At 40.5% G+C, this 12322-nt stretch overlaps 1 protein-coding gene across 1 annotated transcript in view; it reads right to left on the bottom strand.

Moving 5' to 3' along the window:
* Micu2 (mitochondrial calcium uptake 2) overlaps positions 1-12322 on the bottom strand; it is an 87460-nt gene that overhangs the window by 11601 nt on the left and 63537 nt on the right. Inside the window, exon 7 of the mRNA XM_090342405.1 lies at positions 6467-6532. Coding sequence (XP_090198531.1) covers positions 6467-6532 — 66 coding nt within the window. The remainder of the gene's footprint in view (positions 1-6466; positions 6533-12322) is intronic.

Below are 12322 nucleotides of genomic sequence, written 5' to 3'. Positions count from 1 at the left end.
TCTATGGCTCAAGTAGTAGAGTGCTAGCTTTGAGCACAAAACCTTAGAGCCAGGACAAGAGTTCACGTGGCAGGGGCACTATGTTACATGGAATAAGTAAGGAGAAGCCCGGAGGCTGGGGTTCACTGGAGAGGTGGAGCCATTGTTTTAGCTTGCTTAATGGGATCACAGAACAGAATCTAGATTCCCCTACCCCCACCAAGGGCTAATTTATTATTTTTTCTAGTTGTTGCTGTGAGAAAACATATACTTTTCTGTTAAACTAAAATGTATTTGGTATTGGGTATTTATACTTATTGGAATTTGCTTTATTTACTTCAATTTATCTATATGGGTTGTTAGTAGCTAACCATGTTAGGGAGATAAATCTTGTACTGAAGAAGTTAAAATAATAAACTGTAATTGCTAAGTGAAAAAAAATTAAACCTTTGACAGAAATGAAAGAATGCCCCTCCCCCCCTTTTTGTGCCAGTCCTGGGCTTGGGCTCAGGGCCTGAGCACTGTCCTTGGACTTTCTCAAGGCTAGAGTTCTTCCACTTGAGCCACAGGGCCACTTCCAGCTTTTTTCTATGTAGATGGGACTCAGGAATCAAAACCAGGTCTTTGTGCATGCTAGGCAAGCACTCTACCACTAGGCCAAACTCCCGGTCCGAATGGTCCTTGATAATTAATTATATTTAGACTGAGAGCCTAATTCTTAGACAAGGAAGAGGGACAGCGGGGATTGGGATAAATCCTAGCAAACTGCCCTGCACAGTGTGCCTGAGTAGTCTGGGGAGTGTAATGGCATTGTACCCTTCTACGCAAAGTAAATTCCCTGATGAAATTCCCCGTATCTGTTTTCAGGCACTGGAGAGTCCTATGTTTCTAAACCCTGCTCTAATGCCTTTGTGAGGCTGTAGTGCCACACCTTTTCCTCACTGCCTCCTCTCATGTAGAACTCCTTTCTGCTATGCCTCTATCCCTTCCAACTACAGTGGATCAAAGTTCAGTCCCTGGGGGCTGCGAGTTTGGCCTAGTGGCAGAGTGCTTGCCAAGCATACACAAAGGCCCAGCTTCGATTCCTCAGTATCACATACATAGAAAAAAAAAAAGCCAGAAGTGGTGCTGTGGCTCAAGTGGTAGAACTCCAGCCTTGAGAAAGCCCAAGGATAGTGCTCAGGCCTTGAGTTCAAGCCTAGGACTAGCAAAAAAAAAAAAATATCAATCCCTGCAGGGGAGGGGAAAAAAGACAGATTAGTTCCAGATAAGATGGGATATGCAACTCTATCAGAGCAAAGAGGTCTGGACACAGCATGGGAATGAGAGAAAGATGGTACCACAACCTCAAAGAAAGGTGCTATAGTAACCAATTAGGCACAAAAAGCCCCACTTAGTGGAACGCATAACTTAAGAACAAATATGCCTCTTATGAGTCTTTAAAGATCTTTGAAATAGGAGCAAGGAGTTTGACCTAGTGGTAGAGTGTTTGCCTAGCATGTACAAAGACCTGGGTTCGATTCCCTGGTACCACATACATAGAAAAAGTCAGAATTGTTGTTGAGGCTCAAGTGGTAGAGCTCTAGCCTTAAGAAAGCCCAAGGACAGTGCTCAGGCCCTGAGCTCAAGCCCAGGGCCTGAAATAATCCATGTATTTGTATAGAAAAATATACTTAAAAATTGTAAAATGCAATAATATATAAAGATCCCCTAAAGGGGTGAAGGGAGGGAAAATGTGACAAAAACATGAAAGGGGCTATCAATGTTCAAGAAGTGATGTATCCACCACCTGACGAGTGTAACTGTAACCCCTTTGTACATTACCCCAACAATTAAAAAAAAAATCCCCTGTTCATTTTTACTTAGTTTCCTGCAATGGTGACATGTTGCCAAATTACAAATTGTGAAGACAATTATTTTTTTGGTGGGTTATGGGGTTTGAATTCAGGACCTGGTCATTGGCCTTGAGCTCTTTCTGTTCAAGGCTAGTGCTCTACCACAATGCCACTTATAGTTTTTGAGTAGCTAATTGGAGATAAGAGTCTCACAGAGGTTTCTCTTGGCTGGCTTTGAACTGCAACCTTCAGATCTCAGCCTTCTGAGCAGTTACGATTACAGGCATGAGCCACTGGTACCTGGCAAGACATTTTTTTTTTTTCTAGTCCTGGGCCTTGAACTCAGGGCCTGGGCACTGTCCTTGGACACTTTTTGCTCAAGGCTACCATTCTACCACTTGAGCCACAGCACCACTCTGGCTTTTTCTGTGTATGTGGTACCAAGGAAGCAAACCAGGGCTTTGTGCATACTAGGCAAGCACTCTATCTCTAGGCCAAACTCCTGGCCCCGACTTCTGGCCTTTTCTATGTATGTAGTACTGAGGAATTGAACCCAGGTCTTTGTGCATGTTAGGCAAGCACTCTTAATAGTAGGCCAAAGTCTTGGCCTCTCTCTTTTTTGATCGGTTGTGGGACTTGAACTCTGGGCTTGGGTGCTGTCCCTGAGCTATTCAGCTCAAAGCTACCCCTTGAGCTAAGCCCCACTTCCGTTTTCTAGAGGTTAATTGGAGATAAGAGTCTCAGGTCCTTTTGTGCCTGGGTTGGCTTTGAACCTTGATCCTCAGATCTCAGCCTCCTGAGTAGCTAGGATTACAGGTGTGAGCCACCACGCCCAGCTCCATTTCTGGATTTTTGATGGTTGATTGAAGGTAGAAGTTTCACAAACTTTCCTGCCTGGGAATGCTTTGAACTACAATCCTCAGATGGCAGCTTCTTGAGTAGGTAGGACACTGTCCTTGGACAATAACTGTGAACCACTGGTGTCGAGCTATAAATGGTAGTTTTAAAACAAACATTAGAGCCAGGTGCCAGTGGTTCATACCTGTTATCATAGCTACTCAGGAGGCTGAGATCTGAAGATTATGGTCTGAAGCCTGCCTGGGCAAGAAAGTCTCCAATTAAAGTCTAAAAATGCGGAAGCAGCTGTGGTTCAAGTGATAGAGTGCTAGCTTTGAGCACACAAAGCTCTGGGATAGCATCCATGCCCTGTGTTTAAGCCCCAGGACCCACAATTTATTTTATTTTATTTATTTAATTAATTAATTAATTTTTACCATTTATAGGTCTATTTTCACTTTTTTTTTGGAGACAAGGTCTTGCATGTATGATTTTTTTGGAGGTTTCTTTTTTTTAAATAATATAAATGCCATGCTTTTTTGGGGAAGTTGTTTATCTCATGTGCAGCAAACATTATCATCTTGCAGTGTTAGTGAGGATGTTGTTAGGACTCAAACTGGGGGCCAGTGTGTGCTGAGTACATCCTCTGCCACTGAGCCTTCCTGGGCTTTCACCATACTTTCTCTATGTAAATGAAATCCTTATAAATTATATACATGAAAGTATAAATTATGCATTCATTACACTGAAGAAGACAACCTCAACATATTTTTAACTGAATCTACATGCTTCTGTAGAATCTCTCTCCAGTCTGTTGTGCTCCTGCTTTTTTTTTTTGGCCAGTCCTGAGCTTGTGCTCAGGGCCTGAGCACTGTCCTTGGACTTTCTCTAGGCTAGATAGAGCTCTACCACTTGAATCACAGCACCACTTCTGGCTTTTTTCTATGTACATGGAAATGGGGGTGTTTTTATGATTACCCTTTCTGCTTGTACATTGTTGGCGTATAGAAAGGCTACTGATTTTTCTTGGTTAAAATTTGTATCCTGCTACTTTGCTGAAGTGGTTGGTTAGTACTAGGAGTTGGGGGGGGAAGGTTTCTTTTGGGGGGGGATGCCATGTAATCTGCAAATAGGGATAATTTAATTTCTTTCCCTATGAGGATCCCTTTACTGTTCTTCTCTTGCCTTATTGCTCTGGCTAAGGGTTCCAGCACTATATTGAAGAGGAGTAGAGAGACTGGGGATCCTTGCCTTGTTCCTGATTTTTGGGGACATGGTTTTAGTTCTCACCCATTTCATGTAATATTGGTTGTTGGTCAGTTTTATATAGCTTTTATTGTTCTAAAGAATATTCCTTGTATTCTGTTTCTCCATAGCTTTTACCATGATAAGATTCGATATTTTGTTGAAGGCTCTTTCTATATCTATTGAGATGATCATGTGGGTTTTTTTTTTTAATCTTGGCTCTGTTGATGTGGTGAATTACATTTATTGATTTGTGCATGTTAAGCCAGCCTTGCATCTGTCAGATGAAGCCAACTTGGTCATAATGTATGATTTTTAAATTTCTTTCTGGATTTTGTTGGCTAATATTTTATTGAGGAGCTTTGCATCTGTATTAAAGAGATTGGTCTGTAATTCTCTTTTGAGGACAGCATATCAGTTTCTTTTTTTTAATTTTGAAAATGATGTACAGAGGCGTTGCAGTTACATAAGACAGGTAATAAGTACATTTTTTTTTTTTGCTGGTCCTGGGCCTTGAACTCAGGGCCTGGGCACTGTCGCTGGGCTTTCTCAAGGGTAGAGCTCTACCACTTGAGCCACAACACCATTTCTGGCTTTTTTCTATGTATGTGGTACCAAGGAATTGAACCCAGGTCTTTGTGCATGCTAGACAAGCACACTACCATTAGGTCAAACTCCTGGCCCAGTACCTTTCTTTTTGAACAGTGCACCTCTTTCCTCATTTTCTCCCAGTTTTAGTTTCTTTTTTGATTAGCATGCACTACTTCCTCCATGTCTGTGACAGTCATGGGACAGTGACAAGGCCTAGGTCTGTCTAATGCCCTTTGGTAGCAGGCACATCTCACAGGTGGAAGTGAGCTAGCCAAGGATGCTACCATATGTAATGTATTCATTTCCTATTGGTGGATATTTAGGTTGCAGTTGCAACCCATGCTGACGGAGGAAAAGACAATGATGGATACCAGACTGTGTTATTGAGGTTTGGGGCACAAGCGGCCTGAAGTGTTCCTTCAGCTTCAAGTGTCCTGAGACCATTTTACAAGGTATTTATTGAGATGGCTACATGGGCGTATGTGCAGAAAGAGTGAAGTCACAGTAACCTTGAAGTCACAAGCATCAATCCAGTGATATACTCAAGTGATAAACAACTTTTTTTTAATCTTAAGAAGCAGGTGCAAGTAGCACATAGATTTTCATCTATCCCTAAATTCCTAGAAAGTTGGGTGTGGAATTTGCCTACACCTAGGAATAGGAATCTGAGGTCCTTCAAGCCAGGACTGATTCACTGTTTTAGGAGACTCGCAGTATTCTGAGAGTTCAGGGAAAAGGCATTCCATCCTTACAATCCTTGCAGGTCTCTGGCCTGGCTTAAAAACCAGGGACTCTCATGGTTGTTTATAAACTTTTTTTTTTTTTTTTTTTTTTTGCCATTCTTGGGGCTTGAACTCAGGGTCTGGTGTTATCTTTGAGTTGGTTTTTTTTCTTTTTTCTTTTTTTGCGGGGTGTGGGGGGGCAGGCCTGGGCTTGAGCTCAGGGCCTGAGCACTGTCCTTGGACTTTCTCAAGGCTAGAGCTCTATCACTTGAGTCTCAGCACCACCTCTGGCTTTTTTCTATGTACATGGTACCGAGGAATGGAACCCAGGTCTTCGTGAATGCTAGGCAAGCACTCTACCACTAGGCCAAACTCCCGGTCCCTCTTTGATTTTTTTGTGCAAGGTTAGTGCTCTCCCACTTGAGCCATACTTCTACTTCTAGCTTTTTGGTGGTTAACTTTATATAAGCATCTCAAGGAGTTTTCTATTGGGGCAGGCTTTGAACTGTGATACTCCACCGGGAGTAGACACTTGGCTGGGTGCTGGTGGTTCATGTCTAGAACCCTAGCTATTCAGGAGCTGAGATCTGATGATCACAGTTCAAAGCTAACCTAGGCAGAGAAGTCTATTAAACTCTTATCTTCAATTAACTACCAAAAAGCTGGAAGTAGAGTGGTGGTTCAAGTGGTAGAGTGTTAAGCTTGAGCAAAATAACTCAAGTACAGTGTCCACACCCCGAGTTCAAGTCCCAGGCTCAACACACAATAAAAGGAGGAGTATGATTATATAGATGCTATATCCATTCAAGAAAGTACTCTGGAACCATTAGAATGAGATATTCAGATATGTTAAGTAAAAAAAGAAATGTGAGGTGCAAAGTATAGAATACTATTGCTTATAAAAATGTAAAAGCTCATTAGCTCATGTGCCCCTCCCACACGTGTGTGTGTGTGTGTGTGTGTGTGTGTGTGTGTGTGTGTGTGTGTGTGTATGTGTACAAGAACTGGATAACATTCCCTGCTCAAGGAGGAGACCTGGGGGAATGACTGACCCGGGAAAATCCTGCTCTATAATTCTGCTCTCTATATTCATGTGAGCCTTTTAGAGTTAGGACAATGTGAACGTAACACATTTATTTAAAATATCGCGATTGGCAAATCTTACCAATTACTTGAGGACACTTATTTGAACAAATAAAATAGAGCAATTATTATAAACATCACCTATTTGGAAATATTTAGATTATATGTACATACCTGGCATTCTGTTTCATTAGTTTTCACTGTCTTGAAGTCATCTTGTTTGCTAATAATCTTCTGAAGCTAAAAAGATTGCAACCATGAGTTTATATGCCTGTTTACTGGAATTTTCAAAATATAGTATGAACTTAAAATACTTCCTTTTTTAAAACTGAAATGCTTTTTTCTCCCCATCCATCACGGGACTTGAACTCTGGGTGTGAGCGCTGTCTCTGAGCTCTTCAGCTAGTGCTTTAACACTTGAGCCACAGTGCTACTTCTGGTGTTTTGGTGGTTAAGTAGAGATAAGAGTCTCATGGACTTTCATGCCTAGGCTGGCTTTGAACAGCAATCCTCAGATTTCAGCCTCCTGAGCAGCTAGGATTACAGGCATGAGCCACTGGGTGCCGACTAAAACTGAAATAACTTTCTATATCATAAATTGTTATCCTCTGTCTCTTAGACCATGTAAAAATCAAACAATACAACAAATAAAAGCATTAACGCTATTTTAGTGTAATTTTCTTTTAAGAAAGCTCACATATTAATGTCATAAGGATAGCAGTCTATATAAAAATTTTCATGTTCACACTGTCTTTCTTTCAAAAGAATTTTCATTCACAATTTTTTTTTACCACTGATGGTTTGTGGCCACATTTTCAAAAATATGGTTTACTTATACTACACATACCTTGTTTCCTTTTATGTATTTATACGGCATCAAAACAAAAATTAACTTCTATTAATTATAAAATTGTGAACAAAGCCAGGCGTGGTAGTTCACACCTGTAATCCTAACTACTCAGGAGACTGAGATGAGAGGATCAAGGTTCAAAGCCAGCCCAGACACAAAAGGACCTGAGACTCTTATCTCTAATTAACCTCTAGAAAAGGGAAGTGGGCTTGGCTCAAGGGTAGGGCAGCATCCTTGAGCTGAAGAGTTCAGAGACAGTGCCCAGGCCCAGGGGTAGGGCAGTAGCCTTGAGCTGAAGAGCTCAGTGACAGCGCCAAGGCTGAGTTCAAGCCCCATAACCCCCCCCCCCAAAAAAAAAATTGTCAACAGTCCTTTGAAATTAAGTACATCAAAAAACCTACCTACCTCTCAGAGTCCTTTGTAAAATCTTCATAAGGAAAGCAGATTAAGAAAAAGGTTTTAAAAAAATCAGATACAGACAAAAATTCCAAGTTATGGATAAAATAAAGCAACTGAGTTTTTCCTAGATAATTTGTTACTAGTTCACAAACTGTTGCAATTGAATCCGAAATGATTACTCTCAATTTTTTTTTTTTAATTGCACTAGGGTTTGAACTCAGGTCTTCTGACTTGCTGTGACTAGAGCCATACTTCCAGTCTTGTCATTTGCTGGTTATTTTTAAGATGGTGTCTCTCTTCTCTGACAGGTATGTCTGCTTATTTTAGGTTTCCTATCATTGCTAGGATCACAGCCATTGGTTAATGTATCCAGTATCGAGCCACAGAGATGGGAGTTTCATGTACTTTTCTCCTGGGCTGGCCTGGTATCCAGATTTCCCCAGTATGAACCTCCCAATTTAAGAGGACAGGTACAAACCACTGAGCTCGCAGACTTTTCTACTCTCCTGGCCTCAAAATGCTCCTAACATCTCTCTCCCAAGTGGCAAGGATTATAGGCTTGAGATACTGGTGTCTGCTTCAATCTCAAACTTAGCTATGTCTACTATGTTTGTTTTAACAAGTGGTTTATCTTTACTTCTCATTATCCTTGTTTTCATTGACTGTTCCTACTTAGTTTAGGGGCAAACATTTAAAAGTTTTATTTTTGCTTCCTCTTTTAAGTTTTAAGTTATAAAAGAAATAGCTTAAAAAAAAAGAAATAGCTTAAACCCAGGTTGAAAACTCAAATATTTCTCAAATTTCCCATTGCCCCCTTTAGTTTTATTATACAGAATTTCAAATGTAAACCATATGAACAGAATTCAATAAAAAGCCATGATATAATCATTACTCAGCTTCAGTGATAATCAGCACACCATCATTCTTGGTTCCTCTGCTTATACCTATTTTTTCTCTCAGTAATTACCTCTAGTAATAACTGTAAGTTACAGAAAATATTATATACTAAAATGAATCACTCTTAGCCATACCATTCATGTGCACAGAGTTTAGGTACTATCCTTTGCTTTTCTCATTGAAGGCTGGCTACCACTTGAGCCACAGCTCCACTTTCAGCTTTTTGGTGTTTAATTGTAGATAAGAGTTGCACAGACTTTGCTGTCCTGGTTGCCTTTCAATTGTAATCCTCAGATCTCAGCCCTCTGAGATGGCATGAACCATGTGACCCGATGGGCCACACTACATTTTAATTTTAGTTCCACATGTGTATACTGTATTCCAATCAATCTCATCCTCTTTATTATTCTACTGTCCTCATTTTCTTCTTCTTCTTCCCCCCCCCTCTCTTTTGTTCAAGTCTGGGCCTCTGATGCTTTAGCTCATTGGCTAGCCACCTGATCCCCTTTTTCTTCTTCCCCAAAACAATTTTAACAGTTTTCACTGTTCTATTTTCATACTTGTAAACAATCTATTTCCATGATACTCAACCTTCTTCATCCTTGTTAGCCCAATGCCTTCCCACTAGTACCCACTCCTTGATAGTCGATTTCTCCCCTCCTCCCCCCAACATCCATCCAATTTGATAGCTTCCTTTGTATGTCTCTGCAGTCGACCTTGTTCCTGCCTGCTGCCTGCCAGTCCATGAGGCAGTTCTCACTTTCTCTTTTTAACCTACTATGCAAAATGAAGTGAATTTGTATAGTATGGCTGCTTTGGTGTCTGCCCTCTTTAATTCAGCATGTGGTCCCAAGATTCATCTATACGGCTTGCAGTAAGTAGCTTGTTCTGATTTACTGCTGAGTAGAATAACACTATGATATTATTTCTTCATTATTATTCACAATTATTTCTTCATTAACCTGTTGATAGATGATTATCTCCATGTTTCCTTTACTGTAAACCAAACTACCATAGCTAGTCTTTTACTTCTCAATTTTGGGGATGTAAGTTTAACTTTCTCTTGGCCCAAAATACCTACCAGGTAAGAACTTTATAAAAACTAGCAAACTTTTTTTCTAAAGCAAACTGTTTCTTGTTTCTTTCCTATCCTCACCAATATTTGATATGACTAGTCTTTTTCTTTTTCTTTTTTTTTTTTTTTGTGGTCATGGAGCTTCAACTCAAGCCCTGGGCACTGTCTTTGAGCTCTTTAGCTCAAGGCTACCACTCTACTACTTGAGCCATAATGCCACTTCTGATTTTCTGGTGGTTAATTGGAAATAAGTGTCTCATGGATTTTCGTGCTCAGGCTGGCTTTGAACTTTGAACCTCAGATCTCAGCCTCCTGAGTAGCTAGAATTACTGGTGTGAGCCACCAGTGCCCGGCCCAGTTTTTTTTTTTTTTCCTTTTTGCCAGTTGTGGGGCTTGAACTCAGGGCCTGAGCACTGTCCTTGGACTTCTTCCTCAAGGCTCTACTACTTGAGCCACACCACCACTTCCAGGTTTTTGCTATGTATGTTGTACTGAGGAATCAAACTGGGGTCTTCATGCATGCCAGGCAAGCACTCAACCACTAGGCCAAACTCCCGGCCTAGTCTTCTTAGTTTTACCTTTTCTGTTGGGAATGTAGCATTAACTTGCGTTTCCTTACTGGTTCATATGGAACACGTTCACACTTTCCCTGAGCTTCTTTTTGTTCATGGCTAGTGCTCAATCACTTGAATCACAGCTGTACTGCTGGCTTTTTTGATGGTTAACTGGAGATGAGTCTCTCAGACTCTCAGACTTTCCTGCCCAGGCTGGCTTTGAACCACGATCTGATCTTAGCCTTCTGAGTAGCTAGGATTATAGGCATGAGCCACCAGTGTCTGGATCTTTCCTTTTACAAAAAAAAATTCATTTATTGGCCTGGAGTTTGGCCTAGTGGTAGAGTGCTTGCTAGCATGCACAAAGACCCGGGTTCGATTCCTTGGTACCACATACTTAGAAAAAGCCAGAAGTGGTGCTTAGGCTCAAGTGGTAGAGTTCTAGCCTTAAGAAAAATCCAAGGACAGTCCTCTAGCACTGAGCTTAAGCCCAGTACTGGCAAAAAAAAAATTCATTTATTAAGTATTTTTTTAACTAATATATTTTTTTTGTGCTGGCACTGGAACTTGAACTCAACAAGGCTTTGTGTACTTGCTTGTGTTTTTTTTGCTCATAGTTGGTGCTCTACCACTTGAACCACATACCCAGTCTAGTATCTTTGTTAATCTCATGGACTTTTCTGCCTTGACTGTCTTTCAATTTCAATTTTCAACCTCAGCTTTCTGAGTAGGTAGAATTACAATTATGAACCACAAGTGTACAACTATCAGTTTCTTTTCTTCTCCATCCCCCCCTTTTTTTTGCCTGTCCTGGGGCTTGAACTCAGAGCCTGAGCACTATCCATGGCTGTTTTCAAGGCTAGCATTCTACCACTGGAGCCACAGAACCACGTCTGGCTTTTTTTTTTTTTGCTTGCCAGTCCTGGGCTTGAACTCAGGGCCTTAGCACTGTCCTTGGACTTTCTCAAGGCTAGAGCTCTACCACTGAGCCTCAGCTCCACTTCCAGCTTTTTTTTTTCTATGTATGTGGTACTGAGGAATCGAACCCAGGTCTTTACGCATGCTAGGCAAGCACTCTACCACTAGGCTAAACTCCCAGGCCACGTCTGGCTTTTTCTATGCATGTGGTATTAAGGAAGTGAACTTAGGTCTTAGTGCATGCTAGGTAAGCACTCTACCACTAGGCCAGGCTCTGGGTGGCTCTCCCCTCTCCCTTTTAAAGGCTGTTCTGGTTAGGCTTGTGGCTCACACCTTTAATTCTAAATACCCAGGAGACTGAGACCTCTTAAAGATCACAGTTAAAAGCTAGTTGGTACAGGGAAGTCTGTGAGATTCCAACTAACCTCCAAAAAAGCCGCAAGTATAGCTATGGCTAAAGTGGTAGAGTACTAGCTTTGAACGAAGAAATTCAGGGACAGTGTCTAAGCTCTGAGATCAAGGCTAGGACTGGTAGACACATACACAAAAGGGTTGCTATTTTGCTTAGGAAAGTTGAATATTAAGACAAATTTGGCATGTACTGATATTTAAGACTATCAAATCCCTTAACATGGTGCATATCTTAATATCTTAATTTATTCAGGCCTTCTAATCTACCAGCACCATTTAAAGATTTTAGTGTAAAGTTTTTGTTAAATTTATTTCTAATCATTTTGTTATTTGATACTGTCCCAAACAGAACTGATTTTGATTTCATCTTGTTTGTCATTAGTATATAAAAATACACTTCATCTTCTATCTTTATTTCTTTTTAAATTCATATTGTTTTAGTCATCTTTGCTTTTGCTATTGGTTCCTAAAGATGTCCTATATCAAATGATGTCAGCTTAAATAAGTCCTATCCTTCTTCAGCTTTTAAAATTTTAACCTCTATTTCTTTTTGTTACCACTTGAATCTCCAAGAAAATAATGAACAGAAGAGGTAAGAACAAGACATCTTTGCCTTGTTCCTAATCGTAAATGGAAGTGATTCAGGATTTTACCCCAGAGTATGATAGTAGCTTGCTTTTTCTTTTCTTAGTGCTGGTACTGAACTCTGGGTCTTGCTCAGTATGTAATATACTTGAACTGGACTCCCAGATCTCTTTATTTATAAATGCTCTTTATTAGATTGAGGAAGGCCCATTCTTATTTTGCTGAGTTTTATGGTTTACTTTGTTAAATGCTTGTCTGTGTATTAACATGATCTTATTGGTTTCTCCTTTATCCTGTTGACTGGACTGCAGTGAAGTGATTTCCCAACCATTAAGATCAGT

This window comes from Megascapheus bottae, chromosome 11 (genome assembly GCF_031878675.1).
Source record: "Megascapheus bottae isolate mThoBot1 chromosome 11, mThoBot2.hap1, whole genome shotgun sequence".
Lineage (NCBI taxonomy): Eukaryota > Metazoa > Chordata > Mammalia > Rodentia > Geomyidae > Megascapheus > Megascapheus bottae.
Note: the sequence above shows the minus strand (reverse complement) of the source record. Positions and strands in the feature narration are given on the sequence as shown.